Source organism: Xiphophorus hellerii, chromosome 13 (genome assembly GCF_003331165.1).
Source record: "Xiphophorus hellerii strain 12219 chromosome 13, Xiphophorus_hellerii-4.1, whole genome shotgun sequence".
NCBI lineage: Eukaryota > Metazoa > Chordata > Actinopteri > Cyprinodontiformes > Poeciliidae > Xiphophorus > Xiphophorus hellerii.
Window position 1 is genome coordinate 15574283 of NC_045684.1, and position 19600 is coordinate 15593882.

The 19600-nt window shown below is 38.0% G+C and overlaps 3 protein-coding genes across 5 annotated transcripts in view; 1 reads left to right on the forward strand and 2 right to left on the reverse strand.

Moving 5' to 3' along the window:
- Nucleotides 1-2986: 2986 nt before the first annotated feature.
- On the reverse strand, nucleotides 2987-4363 carry LOC116731935 (fatty acid-binding protein, heart-like). Its single transcript, XM_032581830.1, has 4 exons — nucleotides 4207-4363; nucleotides 3932-4107; nucleotides 3700-3801; nucleotides 2987-3225 (listed from the first exon to the last, which is right to left on the reverse strand). The coding sequence occupies exons 1-4, from the start codon at nucleotides 4277-4279 to the stop codon at nucleotides 3175-3177; spliced, it is 402 nt and encodes a 133-aa protein (XP_032437721.1). The 5' UTR covers nucleotides 4280-4363; the 3' UTR covers nucleotides 2987-3174.
- Nucleotides 4364-5357: 994 nt separating this feature from the next.
- Nucleotides 5358-8165, reverse strand: mrpl53 (mitochondrial ribosomal protein L53). Its single transcript, XM_032581831.1, has 3 exons — nucleotides 8052-8165; nucleotides 7237-7349; nucleotides 5358-5554 (listed from the first exon to the last, which is right to left on the reverse strand). Exons 1-3 carry the CDS (start codon nucleotides 8144-8146, stop codon nucleotides 5436-5438), a joined length of 327 nt encoding a protein of 108 aa, XP_032437722.1. The 5' UTR covers nucleotides 8147-8165; the 3' UTR covers nucleotides 5358-5435.
- Nucleotides 8166-12490: 4325 nt separating this feature from the next.
- Nucleotides 12491-19600, forward strand: part of pag1 (phosphoprotein membrane anchor with glycosphingolipid microdomains 1) — a 60494-nt gene continuing 53384 nt past the window's right edge. For 2 of the 3 annotated variants that reach the window (XM_032581056.1, XM_032581058.1), the window contains exon 1: nucleotides 12491-12763. The gene's annotated coding sequence lies outside the window, so the exon portion shown is untranslated. Of the gene's footprint in view, nucleotides 12792-19600 lie in introns of all 3 variants that reach the window. The other variant, XM_032581057.1, reaches the window with a different exon arrangement.

Genomic DNA, 19600 nt, shown 5'->3' on the forward strand with positions numbered 1-19600 from the left:
AGACCTGCTGTCTTTCTCATGACACAAAGCAAACCCGGTGTCAGCCAGATGCAACGTTCTGTCAGGCGTGAGAACATATGCAAGTTAACTTGAGATCTTTAGGTTTTAATTTGTTCCACATATCAGAGGCCAAAATTAGAGTTGGAGAAGCTCCATAATAGTCCTGCCCAGGCTGTATTTACAGAGCTTCACAAAAATACACGCAAGGTTCTCCTATAACTTTTTCCCAAGTTTTTTCCACATTACAGCTACAAATTTCCATGTACTTTAATGGGATTTTATGCATCAGACCAACAAAAGGTTGTTGATGATTGTGTAAAAAAAAAAAAAAAAAGATACATGAATTTCAAACCTTTTTGCACCTTTAGCTACAAATGCAGCTCCAGCTTGTTTGGCAAAGATCTCTATTACCATCTTACACCTAGAGATTGAAATTGTTGCTAATTTTTTTTTTTTAAAGAAGTTCAAGTGAAGGACCAGTCGGTGAACTTCCTTTTCAAGTCCTGTTACAGATTCTGAATTAAATTTAGATCTAGACTTTGAGCCATTTTAACACATTAACATGCTTTGACCTAAGTCATTCTATTGTAGCTCTACATTTTGTGACCCCTACCAAAGAAGTTTGTTAGGGGTCACATCCATCTTCCTATCAGCTATGAGCAGCTTTTCTGTCCCTTCTGAAGAAAAGCATCCCCAGAGCATGAATTTGCCTCCACCGTGTTTCCCAGTCAGGACGGGCGTAGAATAATTTTTCCTAAACAAATTCTGTTTTGCATAAAAGTCAAAAGATTTTGGCTTCATCTGACCAGAGTACTTTTTGGTCCCTACATTTGCTGCTATGACTTGGGGAAAGCTTTCATCTCTCATGCTCCATCTTTCATTTCAGTAGTGCCCTGTGTTGTGTTGCTCGATCCATGCATGTTTTAAAACGCTGTCCGCCTCCAGCTGATCAGGAAAAGCCGTGTTAACAGCGGTGGAAGATGTCTGGGAAAAATAGACTTCGAGGTGGAGATCCGCCCTGTTCCCTGCAGTTGTCCAAACAAAGACACAGGGACGCCTTGTTGACTTTCAAGCAGTGCACCTGTAAGTCAATACATAACAGATGTGCCTTTTGGCTTTCAGATTGTGCACACAGAACACTCTTACCTCATGATCAGCAATCAAATCAAGATAAAAGCAGAGAATAAAAGATTACGATCCATTATTCTTGTACCTTTAGAGGTAATATTAGTTAAAGGCGTTACCATCTTAAACTGGTCCACTGGGAAGATAAACTACTCAATTAATTTTCTGGTATGTAAAGCAATGAACAACAAAGGACATGCAGAACATACAGCTGCTTTTTAGCGTGAATGCAGCTGGTCAGTATGAGGGTTAGGAGAGTTGTAATTATGGGATTGCACCATTAAAGAATCATATCAGGCTGGGGGAAAATAACTATGAAAAGAGATGAAATTATTGCATAACATAGTCAGTTTGCTGTTAGCTGGCTTCAGGCTAAAGCAATGAAATGGTATTCCTTTCACATTCTTTCACTTGAATCTTATGTTATTTCCAACAAAGACAAACTTGAATTCAGCTTGCCATGCTTGGGTTTTGTTTGTCCAGATTCTACTGTTTAACTCTGTGTAGTATTTGTGAATCATTACGGAAGAGGAGCAAAATTAAAAACAGAGCTTCTTGTTGCATAGGGAGGAAGTTAGAGAAGTTTCTTGGAGTGAGAAACGGTATAATGTCAAATTTACATGTTAAAAAATGGTTAGATTTAAAAAAATACATTAATCTAATGGATTTCCTATAGATTTTTCATTTCAAATCTCCTTAAATAGAGTTTTGAAATGCACATTATCTGCTGTAAGGAAAAATGTTTGCATAAAATCAAGTTTTGTTAATTATATTGATGAATCCTTTCGGACTGTATTTTTTAAATGAATAAAGAGATAACAGTTTTCTGCCCCAACTTTGCTCAGGGGGTTTTTTTCCCCATAGCTGTTTCATTTTAAGACACATAAAATGCATCTTGAGTTAGATTGAAATATCAATCTGTCAAATTCCTTTATGAAGTCAGACATTCAGAATATGTGCATATCTAAATAGAAAAATCTGTTTTAAGATCATTTATATTTCTCAATTTCTAGACCTATTTGGATAGGTTAAAATATTTGCTGTTTTTATGTATATTCATTAGTAAAACCTGATCCAGAGACAAAAACCTCCCATCCTTAAATGCCCAACAAACCATTTCCCTCTCTCCGCAATGATAAAATTCATTCAACAGAATTTCTAATACCGTAAAACTGCAGGATGTAACATCCATACAGGGTTAATGAATTTGTATCACTGTGAACCAAGGAAAGGTGATTAACCTGAAGTAAAATGTTTTGATGGGTAGAAAACAGGGATTTAGTAAACAAACTTCAGCACATTGACCTTCACCAACAGTCCATTACATTCCTGTTCAGTTGGCCTCTTCCCCAGAAGGTCAAACGTTGCATGTCCTCCACAGCTGCCAAGTCTATTGTCCAAAATGAGTGCCGTCCCACAGGTCCAGGTTCAGCTGTTTTAGTCGTCAGGTTCAATCAGTACCATCGGCTTGCCTTTCCTGTCATGGGAAAGTGGTTGTCGCCACTTGTAAACAAGGGAGGGAAGGATACCCAGAATGCTCTTGTGCACCATACAGCTGCCAGTAATTTAGAAATGGGAAATGTTCAGCCCCCCCCCAAAAATAAATCCCCACACACCATCTAAAAAGAGTTCACATTCCCTGGCATCCATGCAGGATGGCTCAAAGTTTTGACCTTTAAAGGAAAAAAAAAAAAAAAAAAAAGTTTCATAAGCCTTGAGCATGTGGAAACAGCTTTTGGACTTGAAGCCAGCTCATTAGATAAATCTGGAAGTCAGAGAACATCCATTTAAACATTCCCCAGCATTTGAACATCTTAGAACGCGACCTTGATTAAGACTTGACAAAAAAAAAAGTCAGATATTTGACAAATTCTCAAGCTTTTATTCACAAAATCCACCACAAGAGTTTCAAACAAAACCCCATGATGGTGTCAAGATGAGGGCAACAAGATACAAAAAGCAGACTTTGGCAACAATTGTACAGGGAGCAGAACATGCCATTTCAGTTTGGGAGCATGCTCATTGAACTGAGCCGGTCATCCAGCATCATCACTCCTTCACGTACGTCCTCACAGCCACAACATCTCCCATTGTGCATTTCTGTGGAGAGAATGCAGACAGGTTATCTGGAGGAAGTCTTTAGAAAGTTATGCAGGAGGCAATGCCAAGGGAGAGAGTGAGGGAAAACAAGATTTAGTATGAATTTCTATTACTATGCTTATTTTGTGTGGTAAAATTGATCTCATGTCAGCATTTTAAGGGGGGAAAAATAGCTTGTTAAAATTCAGTTTTTGCCTTTTCACAATACTAGAAGACTAGCTGAGCCAATCCTGCCCTTAATATACATGGAAACAGAAATGAAAGCAAAATTAGATTCAGTTTTCTGCTTCTATAGTGTGACTCAAGACTTCCAAAAGGAACCCCTCAGCTCTTCCACATCATCCAAGAATATAAAAAGCAAATCCTATCTTACAACTTTAGTCATTGGACATCATTTCTCTACAACATGCAGTTTGAAGTATTAAGGCAGGTCTTCATTGGCATTAAAAAAAAAAAAAAAAAACAGACACTTACCGCCACGAGTTTGCCATCAGAGATCTCCCTTTCGATGTTCGTTTCTTTACCATCCCAACTCTGTTTCTGAATAAGCTTGCCGTTGTCCAGACTAACCACAGTCTGCAGGGAGGAGAAGAGGAGCGAGGGACACCGTTAAACTCCAGCATTGAGGTTTAAAACAAAAATTAAAGAAACCTGAAAGTTGCGACTCCTTCCAAATGTTGAAATCATTAAGACCCAACAAACTAACCCTGGTCTTCCGGTCATCAGCAGTTGTCTCATCGAAAGGCTCGTTAAGCTTGAATTTGACCTCGGTAGTTTTGAAGGCGCTCTGAGATTTCATACAGATCATCCCCTGATCATCCAAGCTCATCACGAAGTTGGGCTTGGTTCGGTTCCCCACCTGCCGGGTGGCAAACCCCACACCTGCAGCACGGAAGAATAAATATGAATAAAATTTCGGGGAAATTCAGCGACTTCAGAATTCATAAAGAACCTACTTTTCTTAATTTAATAAGGGCTCACCCAGTGCCTTCATGTAGTCGTCAAAGTTCTCACTGGAAATCATCTTCCATGTTCCCACAAACTGGTCAACCATTGTCGCAGTCTTTGGTGTGATTATCCTCCACAGCAAATCGTAACTTTCTCTGACCAGTATGTTGAACTGGTCAGGCAGTGAGTGCTTTTAAAGGGCCAGCTCGCTTTTTTTTCCTGCCCCGTAAACGCACGTGAAGCCAATCGCATCCCTCTATGTCACAACACAAGTCAGATATTTAAATAATTTAAGTCCCGCCTCCGATAATCCTAACCTTTTACTTACAATGCTGTTTTTTAAATCTGTATTTTTTTATATTTTTTTTTACCGTAATTGGGTTTTTAACATTTTTTTCTTTTTTTGTCCTATGTTTGAATCTATTGCAGAAGGATCTGAATGTATAAAAAAAAATCTTAAAGAACTCAACAGTTCAAGAATTTAATGATACAGCATGAATTCAATAACATGATTGAAGTTAATCTGAAGTGACTCCAAACTAGAGCCAATAACGTGAGAATCTTAAAGTGAGGAATAATACCTGCTCACTCATATTAGGCCAATACTGACTACCAGAAAACAGGTGTGGAGAAATCAAACAAACAAGATACAGGTGATGAATGAGAGTGAGAGAGAGGCTCACATTAAGAAGCAAAAATGTGTTTCAAAAGCTTAGTGGGAAGTAAAGTCACCACCAGGGAAAATGTCATTCATGTTTGCTTATTTGTGCATTGCAATCTGAATGACCAGCGCCAAGACATATTAATCTGGAGTATTAGCTGATAACTGTGAGGTAAAGGACAAACATACAAACAAATTCATCAATGGATGGACAGGCGGATGGATGAAATGACAAATGGATGAACATTCATGCAAATACATTAAAAAATCTATTGAAAATGGTTAACTTGATCTTATATTTATGTCACTTGGACTGCTTTAATTTTTTTTTGCTTAATTTCATAAAAGTCCAGCTGTGTCTAACAAAATGTTAGATTCAACTGACTCTGTACTTATTATAGCCAGCTTTGTTACGCAAAACAATTTTAACTGATTGGTTTGTCGCTTACAAAAAAGTATTGAGTTAAAACAAAATTCACAACGAGTGTTAAACAATTCTATATAACTTACAAAAGGAGTCATATTTAGCTAGACATATTGTTTTATTGTACATTTCCAAGATTACACACACATATAAATACAAGCAAATTCAAACAGGTGGTCATTTCTTGGCTCCGGCTTTGATCTGCGGGTCCTTGTCTTTGCAGCGGGACTGAAACGCGCTCAGCATCTCACGGCAAGTCAACCATTCCCCCTTCATCACCAGCCTCTCTCCGTCCACTGTGGTTACAAAAAAAACAGAAGACACAATGAGATGACTCAGAGGAGGCGGCTCTGTGTGAGGAGTGAAACACAGGGAAAGTTAACTCTGAGCAAATGTCAAGTACCACAAAGAGACTCTGCTGACCTACGCCAAATATTTGTGTACTGTGGGGCAGAAACGTGCTGTAGCTCACGCTAATCAAACCATCAGGAAGTAAATGAGGTAAAACGTGGATGGAAAAAAAAAGTTACAAACGGGCATAAATCTGCTGCTTCACACTACGGAAAACGATCCACAAGTGAAGGTCGTTTAAAACCGGCAGTCCAAGGAAGCTCTCGCGGAGAGAAGGTTGAAGGTTGTTGAAAAGAAGTCTCTAAAAAAAAATAAAATGTCGTCACAAAATATAGAACAGAGTCTTAATGCTGTTGTTGCATGCCTCTCCAACCAAAAAGACAGAAGAGTTCAGTTTTCAAGGGAGGTGAGCAAAGAGGAAACATTTACTCTCTACCATGAAGGACAAACTGAAGTTCACCAGACAGAATGTAGACAGAGACCAGGACTTCAGAACTTGTTAAACTTTCCTCAGACTTTCCCTTTCAACCAAAGTGGGAAGGGATTCACTAGCTGTTAGGGATTAGGATGTCCTAATAACTTTTTTATTAGCTAAGAAAATGTGTTTGGTGATTTTATAATAATGAGGACGATGGTTTTTTTGTGGTTTATAAGAGCTTTGTTTACAGGATAAAATAAAGAGGTCAGGGATTCAATATATGAGCCTTTCTTCCAAAAGAACTGAACATTTCATTGGCTGTCCACATTTTTCTATATGACTGTATTCTACAAGCAGATTTTACACCACAACTCCAATCACACAGCAATCCTCATCCCTCAACTCGTTGAGCATAAAGCATAAAATTCAGACTTCATTAGTTAATGGGTGGAGACAACAAATTCTACCTTTGCAGTACTGCTAAAACTAGAAATATGTTTGAACGTTTCTTTCTATGCATTTGTTGTTTGGAAGCTGAATTACTGAAGCTCTACGTCACTAGGAAGCCTTCATTGTGATCCAAAATGCTCCAGCGAGAGTTCTGATGAAGATCAGTAAGGATTTCTCAAATTTTAGCTTCTCTGCATTGGTTGTCCATGAAATACATGAAATAACTCTAACTCTTCTTCTTAAATATAATATGTATTTGCTCCATGTGTTCCCAATAGGCCAGTTTGCTTTCAGCTCTTCCTGTTAAAGGGGAGAGTTTCCTCTCCACTGTCACCACATGCTTGTTCACGATGAAGCAATGCTGCAAAGTCAAGGTCAATGCAAAGGGCTGGACTTTGTTATGTAAATAACTTTATAACAAATGGCATTAAATGATCCACTTTAACTGTATTATATGATTATGTTGTTGTGGAATAAACTGGACTGATTTTAACTTAATTAAATTCTATGTTACTGAATATAAATCGTCTTTGTCTTCTTGTGCTACAATCATCTGAACTGGGCAGTTTAAACTGTTAAAGTTTATTAACATGTCTATGTACATTTAGACAATATAATCATAACTTATTAGACACTGAATCTCCTATGATGTTCCTTCTGTTGAGCAGTAGAACATGACCCAACAGATCAGATCCCATTAAGATTCAACTGGTACTCATTGGAAAAAACAGCTAAGCTGCACATGGCCCGATTTCTCACCATATGTTACGTCGATTACTGGTTCCGACTTGTCATGTTTCACCACAGAAATCACCTCACAGTTCGTGTTGGTGGAGCGGACCTTCTCTGAACCCACCAGAGCCAGAAACTCTCTGAAAAGACAAGCAGGCATCGGGGTCTTTGAGTCCTCCACATCAAGACTACATGTACAAATTGTTCTTACTCTGGTGCATTAAACCTTAACTGTATGTTAGTTGATAAACGAAGTCAATCCCATAAATGACAGAGACATGCTGCACTGACACTGGTTCAACACTGGCCTCAATTTTAAAACAAAAAACAATTATAAACATAAGAGGAGGAATAATCATTAATAATAAAATCTGAATGTTTCATGCTAACTATTTCCTCTGAGCCTAATAAGAGTGGTTTTAGAGAAACCCCATCAGGTAATAGGAGACTTTTTTTTAACTACTAAGGAAAGAAAAATTGAATGTGGAAAAACTATACAAGAAATCTAGACTTACTTATTACATCTATTGAAAGGACAAACTTTATCTTTGAGAAGTCACTTCATGTCTTGAATTTTACAGCTGAGCAATAAGCATTTTGCTTTCGAGCTCTTGACTGTGAACAACCAGCGATATGCAGGTGCATTAAACAATTAATAAAAAGGACAGCTTCAGCTTTTTAACCCTTTAGAACAGCGATAGGCAAATCCTGGTTCTTGATGGGTGGTCTTCGTTAGTATCTGCTATTTTCTCACTAACAACAACAACCCTGCCATTATTACACAACATTTGTAAAACTGCGGCTTTATAACACAACAGTAAAGCTGAGAGAAGGTTCCTCACCTTGTTGAGCGGACATTGGACTCGAACGGACAGAACTGGATGGTTATTTTCTTCACAGCTTTCAATAACACGGTACTTTTACTGGTGGCCGCCATGTTTTCTGGAATGGTGACCTCCTACCTCGACAGGAAGTGAAGCTTCTAGTTGAACCCACTAGAGGGCGGCAGAGGATGGGGAATAATCCAAAGTGAATATTTCCCTCTTTGGGTCTATAAATATAATATAATATAATATAATATAATATAATATAATATAATATAATATAATATAATATAATATAATAATAATTTGAATTAAATGAATCAGTCTTTTAGGTTTATATATATATATATAGATAGATAGATATATATATCTATCTATCTATATATATATATATATATATATATAGATATAGATATATATATATATATATATATATATGGTGAGTTTTTCAGTGGCCTTTGAACCATAACAACAATCTCAAAAGACTGACAGCAGTACCTGACTCAATATTAATAGTTTATGGCTGTAATATCTCACAGAGTTTGTAAAGTTTTTCAAAGTAGTTCAAATTCAAGTTTGTTTGATTTTATTTTTTACTTATTTCAGCTCATCCATTTTCACTGCACAAATCCAAATTCAATAAAGACAAATGTGGTTTATATCATTGATGATACTGATGATTTCAGTAGAAAGCTAATTTTGTCTTCCACATACAATCAATTTAAATCAATCTGCATCTTTACAGTTCAGTTCCTAAAGACTTTTCTCAATTCTATTATAACTCACAATTTGCAAAGTAAACACTGGCAGAGAGTGCATTTATTTATCCCTTATACAACCAGCAGCTTCGTACTTAAATCCAAGCAGAAACTTAGAGCAGACGATGCTTTTGCTGTTGCTGCTCCAAGTCATGCATATGCAACAAGCACTAATTGAATACATACTTAGTTTAATTTAGAAAATATTCACTTAGTTTTAAAGAGAGCTTTAAAAACCACAAGGAAGGGGTGGCCAATGAGGTGCAGTGCTCAACAAAAAAAAATTGGAAGTATTTTTTTTTAAAACTGTTTTCTTCTTACCCAGACCTATAATTTTTAAAACGTATAATTGATTTTGCATCCAGACTTTTCCATTTTGCATTTGAGCTCTCTGTCAATGTTTTTTCAGCATTATTTGGGCAAAATGTTGATTTAAAATACAAAATGATACTGATGGAAAAAGCAAAGTTTTGTCCCTGGTTATACGCCAAAACCCATTAAAGGAAAGCCCAGAGGCAAACCAACTGAGACTCTTTGCTGCTGTCATCTCCTTTTGGCACAACCGAATCACATTAGAGGACAAACGAGCAACAGAGGGGGCGAGAGGGGTCTGTCAGGAACTGAGTCAATAAAGGAGGTGCTGCTCTCCAAACAGACAGACATAGATGCACATCTCATAATCAAAAAGACATGAACAACCCACTGCCTGCAAACAGATTTAAAAAAGACACACTAATCGGTTCCTTGGAAGTTTGGATTTGCATTGTTGGCCTTTTGTTGTCTTTTTCCTCATATGACTACAGTAAATGTAATCTCAACCTTATCTATGACCTAAGAATGACTCTTAGATGATCATACCTTTCATTTCTCATAAATGATTTTGTTTTATGATAGATGACCCAACATGTCTCCCCATTTAACATTGTTCACCATTGCATTCACATTTCCTGAAACTCTCTTTGCTGTTTGGGGATATTTATAGATCCTCTTGTTTTTCAGGGCGTACAAGGAGCAAACGTGTTATTCTCAGTTGAGCACAGCCCAGCTTTACACAATTTGTCCCCGACTTTAACACGCCTCAAGTCTCTTTCCTGAGCGGCCATCGGTCCGAGCTGGCCTCTGACAGCCGGGGTACTCTAAATTTAGACATAAGGCTACTGAAAGGCAGAAGCATTTCCTCTACACACCCCACATGCACCACACACACACACACGCAAACAGCATGCTGTTTAGGAAATGTACTCTTTGCGCAGGCAGTAAGAAAGTGGGGGAGAGGCTTCTGAGAAACAATGAATGCACGAGGGAATGTTTGACCTGAAAGGAAAACAACTTATTGTCTTGGTGTAGAATTTCATCCATCACGGTCTCAGTCTGAGCTTAAAGATTTGCTTTTAATGGAAGCAAATGCATCAAACAGTTTTCTTCTTGTGCGTGTCACTGATATTCCTGGGAGTTATTGCAAAAGAAAAAACGGTTACAACCCTCCCTCTTTGTTTTGCTGTAAAATACATCAGCTTTTCCTAGTAGTTTTTCTCTCTTCAGGTTAAAACAGGAATACATCTGCACTGCAGACATTAATAACCTGAACCCAGGCGTTTCACATAGAAATACCACAACCAGAATAGGTGCTAACCCCTGGAGAGCTCTGCTGTAATGTTGCTGTGTTGCCTTTATTATATTCATCACTCAAGTGTCTGCTTCTTTTGAATCACAGGGGATTTTCTGCAAGTATGCATCCACAAAAAACTGAATTATATGTAATCTTTTTATCCTTCTCTCTAACCCTTTGTAATGTAATTTCACATGGACCTCATTAATCATAGAACGCATAAATCCAGAAAAATATTGAAAAGCTACCAGGTTCCTGGAGGCAACCTCTCATGTATAAGCGTTTAAAATAAAATCTGCAAAAATCCCTCCAGGTATGCTATTTAAAAAAAAAAAACTGTATGAAGAAAAGTTTTATGCAACCCAGCTAATGCTGGTTAATCAGGTTCAGGTTTACTTGAGTTCCAAAAGGGTAAATAATGTTACAGCAAGTAAAAACCTTTTTTAAAAATACATAAAAACCAAAAAACAATCAAAGTACTAAAAATGAGGGACCATACAGTGTGCCCACACAACATCAGTAGCAGCCCAGACAAGATAGGGATAGTACCAACAGTGTATATTGTTGTCAGCCAACAATTACTACCAACACCATTAATTTTTGTGCAATAAACAAAATAGAAATCAAGCAATCAACCATCCAATCAGACACAATTCCTCTTGGCTTGTACTGCATTAAAAAGTGAAATTTCTGTAGGGATGAAGGAGTGTTTACCTTTTACTTTTCATAGATAAATATTTGAGACAGAGGTCAGAAGATAGAAATGTATACAATAAACATCTACGCAAATCAGTGCTTTTTAAAAAATATTCCTTATCACATTTTGCCATGTTGCAACCATAAGGCTTTGTGTTTCTATTGGGATTTTGGATAAAAGTTGACAAAGTTGTGCATAATGAAAATGATGCATGGTTTTGAAAACATTTTCAAAACTTTAAATCTGAATCTGGATTCAGCCATATTTACTATGACACCAGTCACCTTCAATAGTTATCTAATTAGCAAATAGTTTCATATTTTCATAGTTACATAGTTTTTATAAATCTGTTCTGCGAAGGCCTCAGAGATTTGTTAGAGAGTAAGCAGCATCAAAACGACCAAGGAGCACGGCAGACAGTTTGTGAAGAACTTTGAGAAAGAGTTAAGTAGCAAAGCAAGATCCCAACTTTTAACAATTCACAAAGTACAATCACTGTTCAACACGGGGCCATCCAAGTGAGCTGACAACTGAGCAATCACCTACGCAGGCCAAGGAAAGTTTTTATTAGAGAAACAGCTGAGAGCAGGGGCAAGGAAGCTGGCCAAAGTCAAAGGGAAGATGGATGGAGCTAAATACAGGGCAATTCTGGAAGAAAACCAGCTTAGAGGTTGCAATTCGCTTGGTGAAGGAGGTTCACCTTTCAGCAGGGTAATGACGTAAACATACAGTAAGATCTACAGTGCAATAGATCAAAGCATTTTCAAGTGCTGCAATGTCCCAATCAAAGTCCTGACCCAACACCAAAAGAACACGTGGCGAGATAAACAAAAGGAAAATTCAAAATGCTCCTCATCCAATCTGGCTTAGCTTGAAGTCTTTTTGCAAAGATAAATGTCGCTAGCTTTAGATCTATAAAGCATGTAGAGGCATAGCCCAAAAAACCTTCTGCTATTATTTGAACAAAAAGTGGTTAGGGTATTAACTCAAAACAGAATGCAGACACATGTCATACTTTAGAAGAATTTCATCTGTAGCACAATTGAAAAGTTCACAAGTTCTGCGAAACTCTGTGTGTGACGGAAATCTTTAATTTTAATTTTGCTGTCTGCAAAAGGGTCCAACCGAGGACTGGGTTTACAAATTAACCCTTTGCTATAAAACCTACGTACAAAACAACGGTTTTTAATATGTAGCATTGTTTAATTTAATATGCTGTTCTTGGATAAATAAATTTGATGTGAACTGAATCAAATTGGATTGGGAGGCAAAAACCCAACTAAAATTCATAGCAAAAATGTTCTGAGGGCCGCGTCGATGCTACTACATTTCCCATGACTCTTTGCGCTTCAGCTTTTCGCTGCTCCTCCTCCCACCGGCGTTCCCGGCTACAGCCTCTACAGCTGGCGGAGCGACCGCCGCACAGCGCGGCAGGCTGAACTGAACTGAGAAGCACAGCGTCTCTATCGTCCTCCTGAAATGCGCTCGGGCTGCGCAAGGAGACACATCTCTACCTGTGGCCTCCGCAAACACAGAAACCCCGCTTCTGTTCCTCTGCTCCTCCAAACGTAGCGCCCGGGGGGCGGGAGGCTTTGGACCAAAAGCTTACTGAAGGAACCCGGCTACTTTGGACTCAGGCAGCCGCTGAACGCTCCTCGGTCTCTGGGTAAGCGCTCCTCTCCAAGCCTTCGCATGTGAGTGTGTAAAAGTTGTAATTTGTAAAAGGTCGGGGAATGGAGGGTTCCATATATTTGTGAGGGGTTTCTGGAAAAGTTGAGCTGCAGACAGAGAGAGGGAGGGAGCGGCGCGGTGAAGTGACTGCGGCAGCCTCGGTGGTCGCGCTGAAAGCAGAATTAGAGAAATGGTGAGAGGAGAAACTTGTTGCCATCTGGGCACACATTTTAGTGTTAACAAATAGCACCAGGCATCTGTATGAGACTTCTTGTTAATTGTCAGAAATCAGATGTGCTCCTGCTAATAAACTTCTTTTATGCTTTTAATTCGCCATTTAAGGTTATGACAGCTGCGCTGGGCTCATTTTGCAGAACAAACAGGGGAAGCTGTCCCATTTCTAATTTAATCCTCAATAGGGTAGGTGCTTGCTTAAAGATGCAAATCAACTTCCCTCATTCTTTTCGACTTTGTCTTGTTGTCACAGCTTTGCACACATGCACAAAGAAAAACACTGATGTGTGTGAGTACTTGTATATTTAGCATAATTTCCTCCGAAGATAAAACTATTGCATTATGTCAATCAATCAATCAATCAATCTTTATTTCAGACACAAAAGAGGTCCATAGTAAAACAAAAAGAAAAGAAAAAAAAAAAAAAAAGGAATATGACAGTCACTGAGCCACAAATAAATGATGACGCCAATGTTTCCACAATCTTGAGAAAAATCTCGCTGTACTAAATGTAATAAAACTTTCAAATAATATCACAATCCCGCCCCAGAATTTCATTTTTATGGCCACGCATTTGACAGTTTGTAACCTCAGATCATAAATAAATAAATGAATAAAAAGTCATTTTGATATTATGAAACACAAAGCGAGTACCTTTTTAGTGGTTGAAAAAAAATGACAACTTTTAACAGTCAATTAATTTGTATTAGTTTACCCAAAAAGAGCTCTTTCATATCCAGAATGTGTTCTTAACATTGAAACAATGAGAGAGAAAAAATCCTTCTTTGAAACAAATCAACCAGCTTACATTGTTTCTCCTAGTAAAACATTGTAGTTAAATCCTGTAAGTGAAGTATAAAATATTAACCTCTGTTGAATGAGTTTAGTCAAATCAGTTGATTCTGGTGCATCTGAATAAATTAGTTTCTTCAAAAAAAAAAAAAATTCAGTATTGCAATTAAGAGTCAAATGTGTTACACAGACTCATTATTCTGAGTAATATTTCAAGCTATAATTTCTGTTATGATTATAGTTACAGTTAATAAAACCAAAATACAAGTTCTCAGATAATTATAATACTGGACAAGAATATTGTGAGACTACTGAAAAGTATGTCCATGTGTTGTATAGCACTTAGTACTTGGTGGGGCTCCTTTTGCCTGATTTTCTGATTCAGTGTAGTGTAATCACCCTTTCATTCTGGTGAAGTGTTCAAGAAGCCCAGGTTGCTTAAGAAGCAGTGTTCATGTCTTGCTTCGGTGGGTTTGCTGTTTCTCATCTTCCTCTTCACAACCACAAACATGTGGTGTCTTTCTTGACACCACATGTTTGTCTTTCTTTGTTTGTTTGTTTGTTTCCGTCTTTCATTCAAGAGGAACAACAAATGATTCATGCATAAATGTATTGATTAAAAGCAAAAAAAAAACCCAACGCATTATTCACCTTACATAAAATAAAATACTCTAGATAAAAACCCAGTTGGATTTGCTGCTGTTGTTTCTGCAGTGTGAGCACTTTTTTTACCACAGTTTTTTCTTCCACTCAGTTTTCCAACACTTCTCTTAGATACAACCCACATTGAACAGCAAACCTTTTGTGGCTCACCCTCCTACTAATAATCTCTTGATTATGTAGATCATCATGTGTCCACAATGTAACATTTTATGTAAGATATGTATTTTCGTTGGTCCTTTGTAATATTCCAATTTTTTTAGAATTTAATTAAATGCAAGTCACAATCACCTAAAACTGTCAAAAACCATTAAAATACATCACTCTTAAAGTTAAATTGTAAGTAAATGTCACAGTTTGGGGGGCTGAAACTGAACTACCAGATTATTTAGTTGATTTTAGAAAATTCTTCCTCTCTTTAGATAAATCCAAAAGGCTTTTTGCCATGCAAAGTTTCTCATTTCAAACGAAATTTTTGAAAGGATGAAGCAGTGAACAGCGTGAACACCAGTCCCGCGCACAAACAGCAGCTGTAGAGTCACTGATGGTAAGATGTGCCTGTATAAGCTGAGTTTTTATAAACATCCTAATTCACTCACGATGACATGAGTGACCTCTTTTCCTCCACCTGATGTTGAAGCTGTCAGGCATGCCTGCATGGCCAAACACACCTCACTGTGCTGCTTCCTGTATGGTATGCAGATGAGAAACGCACTCAATTCGACAACAAATCCACCCTTCTGCTCACCTGCCAAATAAACCCCCCTTTTTCACACTCTGGCGGTTCTCATTTATCTTATTCACACACGCTGACACGCACACATAGACATGCAAACAGAGCCAACAGAAGCCCCCTCCTTCAGCTCCCGTTGATGTGCGCGGTTGTTGAATATGCTGGCAGATACCCCACAGCAGTCTGGCTGTCACACAAGTTGACATTCACTTCAGCAAACACAATTTGCACTTTGTTTTAGCTTCCCTTTGCATTCACAGCACTTCCTTGTGTGATATGCTAAACATTAATGACTTCTTCTCTTTCCGGTGGCATCCTTCCATAAAAACATGGTAAATGAATAACAATTTCTCTCTGGAAGATCATTGTCTTTACATAAATAAACTTTTTCTTTTCAAACCACTGATTGACAGCAGCAATAAATGCCTTTCAGTATTTAAAACCCAGATTGAAGTCGAAGGATTTAGATGAAAATGTCTCAAGAGGCTCAATCCTGTATTATTGTGCTACTATGTGTGCATTGTACAGAAGTGACAGGGAGGCTTTTGCAGCTTAAAACGCACACATGTCAGAAGGGTCAGCGCGGGAAATCTGCGCACCGCTAAATCCCCGTCACCCTGTAAGCAACTGACTGCGTGGCGGCGAATGGCAAATGTTTTGTGACAGTTTTAACTCGCCAGTATTCATAGCGGACTGCTAATCCGGGAATTTGGATGGCGATCAGGGTGGGTGTTTGCAGCTGTTGTACAAAAGGCGGGAGATGAGTTAGAAGCAAATGAGGACAAGGGTGGGCTGCTAAACTGTGTTATTACAAGAGTGAAGACCATTGAAACGAACACCCAGGTTAAAAGTCCTACTGTTAGTTTAAATCTTATTAATAGAAAATATACAGTACAAATAGGGCAAGACGATAAATCGATTCTAATGATTATTTGAAGATTTAATTTCGTAGAAAATCTGGATTTTTTTTTTTTTGTCACCAATAGACTCCTTGGGTTTCCGTAGTTCAGAGTGATGTCAGCCTGTCTTCTGCATTTATGTCAACTCACAGAAGGAATGATGGAAAATATTTTCCAAAAATGGCTTTTATTTCAATGTTTTGTCAATTCTTTTTGTATAAACAATATTAAATTATGCAAACGTTTGTATCTTTAGCCTTAAAAACCCTGTTATGTGTTTTCAAAGTGTTCTCATGTAACATCCACATACATTTCTGCTCTCATTGAAATGTCTCTGCTGGATCTGGAGCGTCCTTGTTCTGAAAAGGATAAATTATAATCGCTCCATCTCTGACTGCTTGGCGGGCGGCGCTTCATCACTGGCTGTCGAGATGTCATTTAGCAGACTACACACATTTCACAGTCACTTAGGCTTTAACAAGCAGGAACAGCATCCCCATCATTTGAAGGCAAACAGTGGAGCCGTGGCCCCAGATTTTACAATTACGCTGCGTGCCCTGTTTGACACTCCTGTCCATTGGAGGCGCGTACACCTGGGGGAATTAAAGCGAAGATTGAGTCTGGAGGAGGGCGCGTTGCTCTGACTAGCAATGAGCGTTTGTTGACTGTCCAGCTTCCTGTGCACTGAGCAGAATTCAATCATCAAAACATAAAAGAAAACCACAGAAAATGGTCTGGGATAGAGTAAACTGGGGAGGTAATTATTATTTTTTTTTTATTAGTAAGCATTTCCTGGAGGTTTTATTTTCTTTTATTTTTTTGGTCAACAGATTCATCCTCTCTCCTCATGTAAGCAGTTTCATTGAAACTACCCAAAATAAATGGGAAACCTCTAAATTAGTATTAGTGTTTTTACTCTTGACGCTTATTGAAATGTGGCCTACTTAAAGTGTGTGTGTGTGTGGTTGGTAAGAGAACAAAACATTTGCAGTTAGAGACACTTGTGCAGCTTGTGGTTGTTTAGCAAGGAGCACACTGTGGGTTGATGTGTCACTCCCTGCTAAAGACGTTGGTGCTGCTGGGTGACCTCAGAGAAGGTTTTTGGAGGCCATTACTTTGCTTATCACACCGCTAAAGCAACATAATGAGTAAAGCTGCAGCTTCTCTGCTGGGACAAAACTTTTACTTTATCTAGAATAACATTCTTATCACTTTGAGTAAAAAGAAATGCAACATTACTGTACATCTATGAGCTCTTTGTTTAAATTTGACGTGTGTGTTCTGAATGTTGGCTGCTTTACTCCCTCATGCTGTGTTGATGAGTTGCTTCCCTGCTCTGAGGTCCTCCTTGGAAACACAGACTTCCCTGCTACAGGGAGAATCACATGTTAAGAGAGTTATTTGTTGTGGCGTAATGAGGTTGAGCTGTGGTGGCTTTCTGGTTGTCGTAGAACCAAATGGTTCTCTGTTGAGAGCAACTATATTTGACTCTGGTACCAAACCCTGATGGAGTGAAGGAAACTAATCTGCTGCTATTATCGGTGATCCAATCCAGTATTTGCCTAAAACGGTCCCAAAATAAAAGCCAGATATCCATTGATAAAGTTTGTTTTATTCTATTCTATTGATACAACTAGTTTATCCACATGAACAAAAAAGAGAGAGTTCTGGGTCAGAATTGGTCAGAATTACCGTAGTTGTTTTTTTTTATCTTGAAACTCAGAAATTCAGACTTATTAGTGCAGAATGAAATTAATTAAACATTGCGTGGAACTCAACAGTAAGAGCTGATATGCGTCCACAAGGACACTGTGCTTCGGGAGACCAAAAAGCAAAATGTTTTAGCAAATGGGTTCTAGAGTGTAAAAATGTGACTTTTTAAAATGGAGACTCTTCCGATCAGATGCAGACCCAGAACCATTACTAACATCATTTTTGGATAAAATTTTAAGCTGTACCTTTTATGGCTCATATACTATTGTTCTGTGTGTCTGCCCTTCATATTTTCACCCTTGAATTTGCAGCTGAATATGCTGCACACAAGCATAATGCATATGATGGTTTCATAAAATGCATGTAAGCAAATGTTTCATGGATTTCAGTAGATCTTTGTTTGATTGTCCAGATGATGTTGAGCTTCGTTTAAACCTACAGGAAAATCCTTTCTGGGGACAGTCTGCCTGTTCGGTTTGGCCTTCTTTGGATATATTTCAGAGTAGAGAGGCAGAGAATACGGCAAATAAAGCTGGTGTTAAGAGAATTAATAGCTAAGGATAGGACTTAGTGCAGCGAGATTCATTACTTTACAGAGTAGGGACAAAGCGCTTCAGCAGACATCAGGAAGGTTAACTGGATTACAGTAAGGTCATTATTTCATGCTCTTAAAGCTTAATCTGTTAGGGATTTGTAAATCTTAGCCGTCAGACTTAAGGTAGAAATATTTATAGTTGTAAAATAAACACAGTCATTTATTGCAGCACTAACAGAGCTCAGTATGTTATCTTTTAAGGAAAGGTAAAGAAAATGTCACAGTCACATAAATCTGACTTAGTTTTACTAAAGTGACATTGTTTGGTTGAGATCTCTGGCTCTAATTTCATCACTGCATGAACCAGGTTTTTACCCAAAAAAGCCATTTAGCAGCATTTATTTAGCTTTTCTAAAATAAATTTATCAGCCCTGCAGTTAGATGCTGATAAGATCATGCTTATGTTGTAATTATTAGCCTTGTAAATGCAGCTGAGGAAATGGGCAAGAGCTGGAGCAGCACAGTTGACAGCACATATGCACTTTATTTCATTTTATAAACATTAAATGTATGCAAAAAAATTAATTGTGACCATCCAGAAGAGGACCGCTTCCACAGTTGACAGTCTGGTAGACTCAGTTTGATTGGGGACTAAAATCGCAGCATTTGTTACATTTTCAGCTGGTGTGGCTCACTTTCACACTGCACTCAAAGAGAGCCCTTTTAGTGCAGAATCAAATTGAGACTTTTAGTTTTTTAATTCCAAATTTTGTTTCATATACACACAAACTGTTCTACCTCGGAACTGAATGCGGAAGTTATAAAATACACTTTGTCTTTGGGGAGTTCCCATCACGTTTTCTCCAAATTATTGGTGCATATATATATAATTGCTTCTAATTTAGGTTTTTACTGTAGGCCACTTCCGATAGATTGTGTTTATTGTTTATTCTAAGCTCAGAAGTGCAGCTATACTTATTTACCTCTTATTTAAATCTATAATTTTGCTATATAAAGTCTCCAATTCCAGATTGAGAAATAATTTGGTGCTGGTGAAGGAAGAAGCATAAATCTTCTACTGCAGCACTCCAAAAAAATATAGTTTTCGGTGGTAATTTAGTACTTTTGTACACAGCTTTTAAAGTTTAGAAGCTTCTGAAAGGAAAAGGAGACAGATTCAGTCAGACGGCAATAAAAACACGGAGCTGCAGTTGGACGCGATAAATGAGGGAAATAAAAATGAGGCAATAATTTTTTGGGGGAAAA

Coding starts and splice junctions, on each gene's coding strand:
- LOC116731935 (XM_032581830.1), bottom strand. CDS start 4,279: ATGGTTGACCAGTTTGTGGGAACATGGAAGATGATTTCCAGTGAGAAC. Junction 4,108..4,206: donor CGACTACATGAAGGCACTGG/GTGAGCCCTTAT, acceptor TCCGTGCTGCAG/GTGTGGGGTTTGCCACCCGG. Junction 3,802..3,931: donor CTGATGACCGGAAGACCAGG/GTTAGTTTGTTG, acceptor TCCTCCCTGCAG/ACTGTGGTTAGTCTGGACAA.
- mrpl53 (XM_032581831.1), bottom strand. CDS start 8,146: ATGGCGGCCACCAGTAAAAGTACCGTGTTATTGAAAGCTGTGAAGAAA. Junction 7,350..8,051: donor TCCAATGTCCGCTCAACAAG/GTGAGGAACCTT, acceptor TTGTCTTTTCAG/AGAGTTTCTGGCTCTGGTGG. Junction 5,555..7,236: donor AGTAATCGACGTAACATATG/GTGAGAAATCGG, acceptor TTGTAACCACAG/TGGACGGAGAGAGGCTGGTG.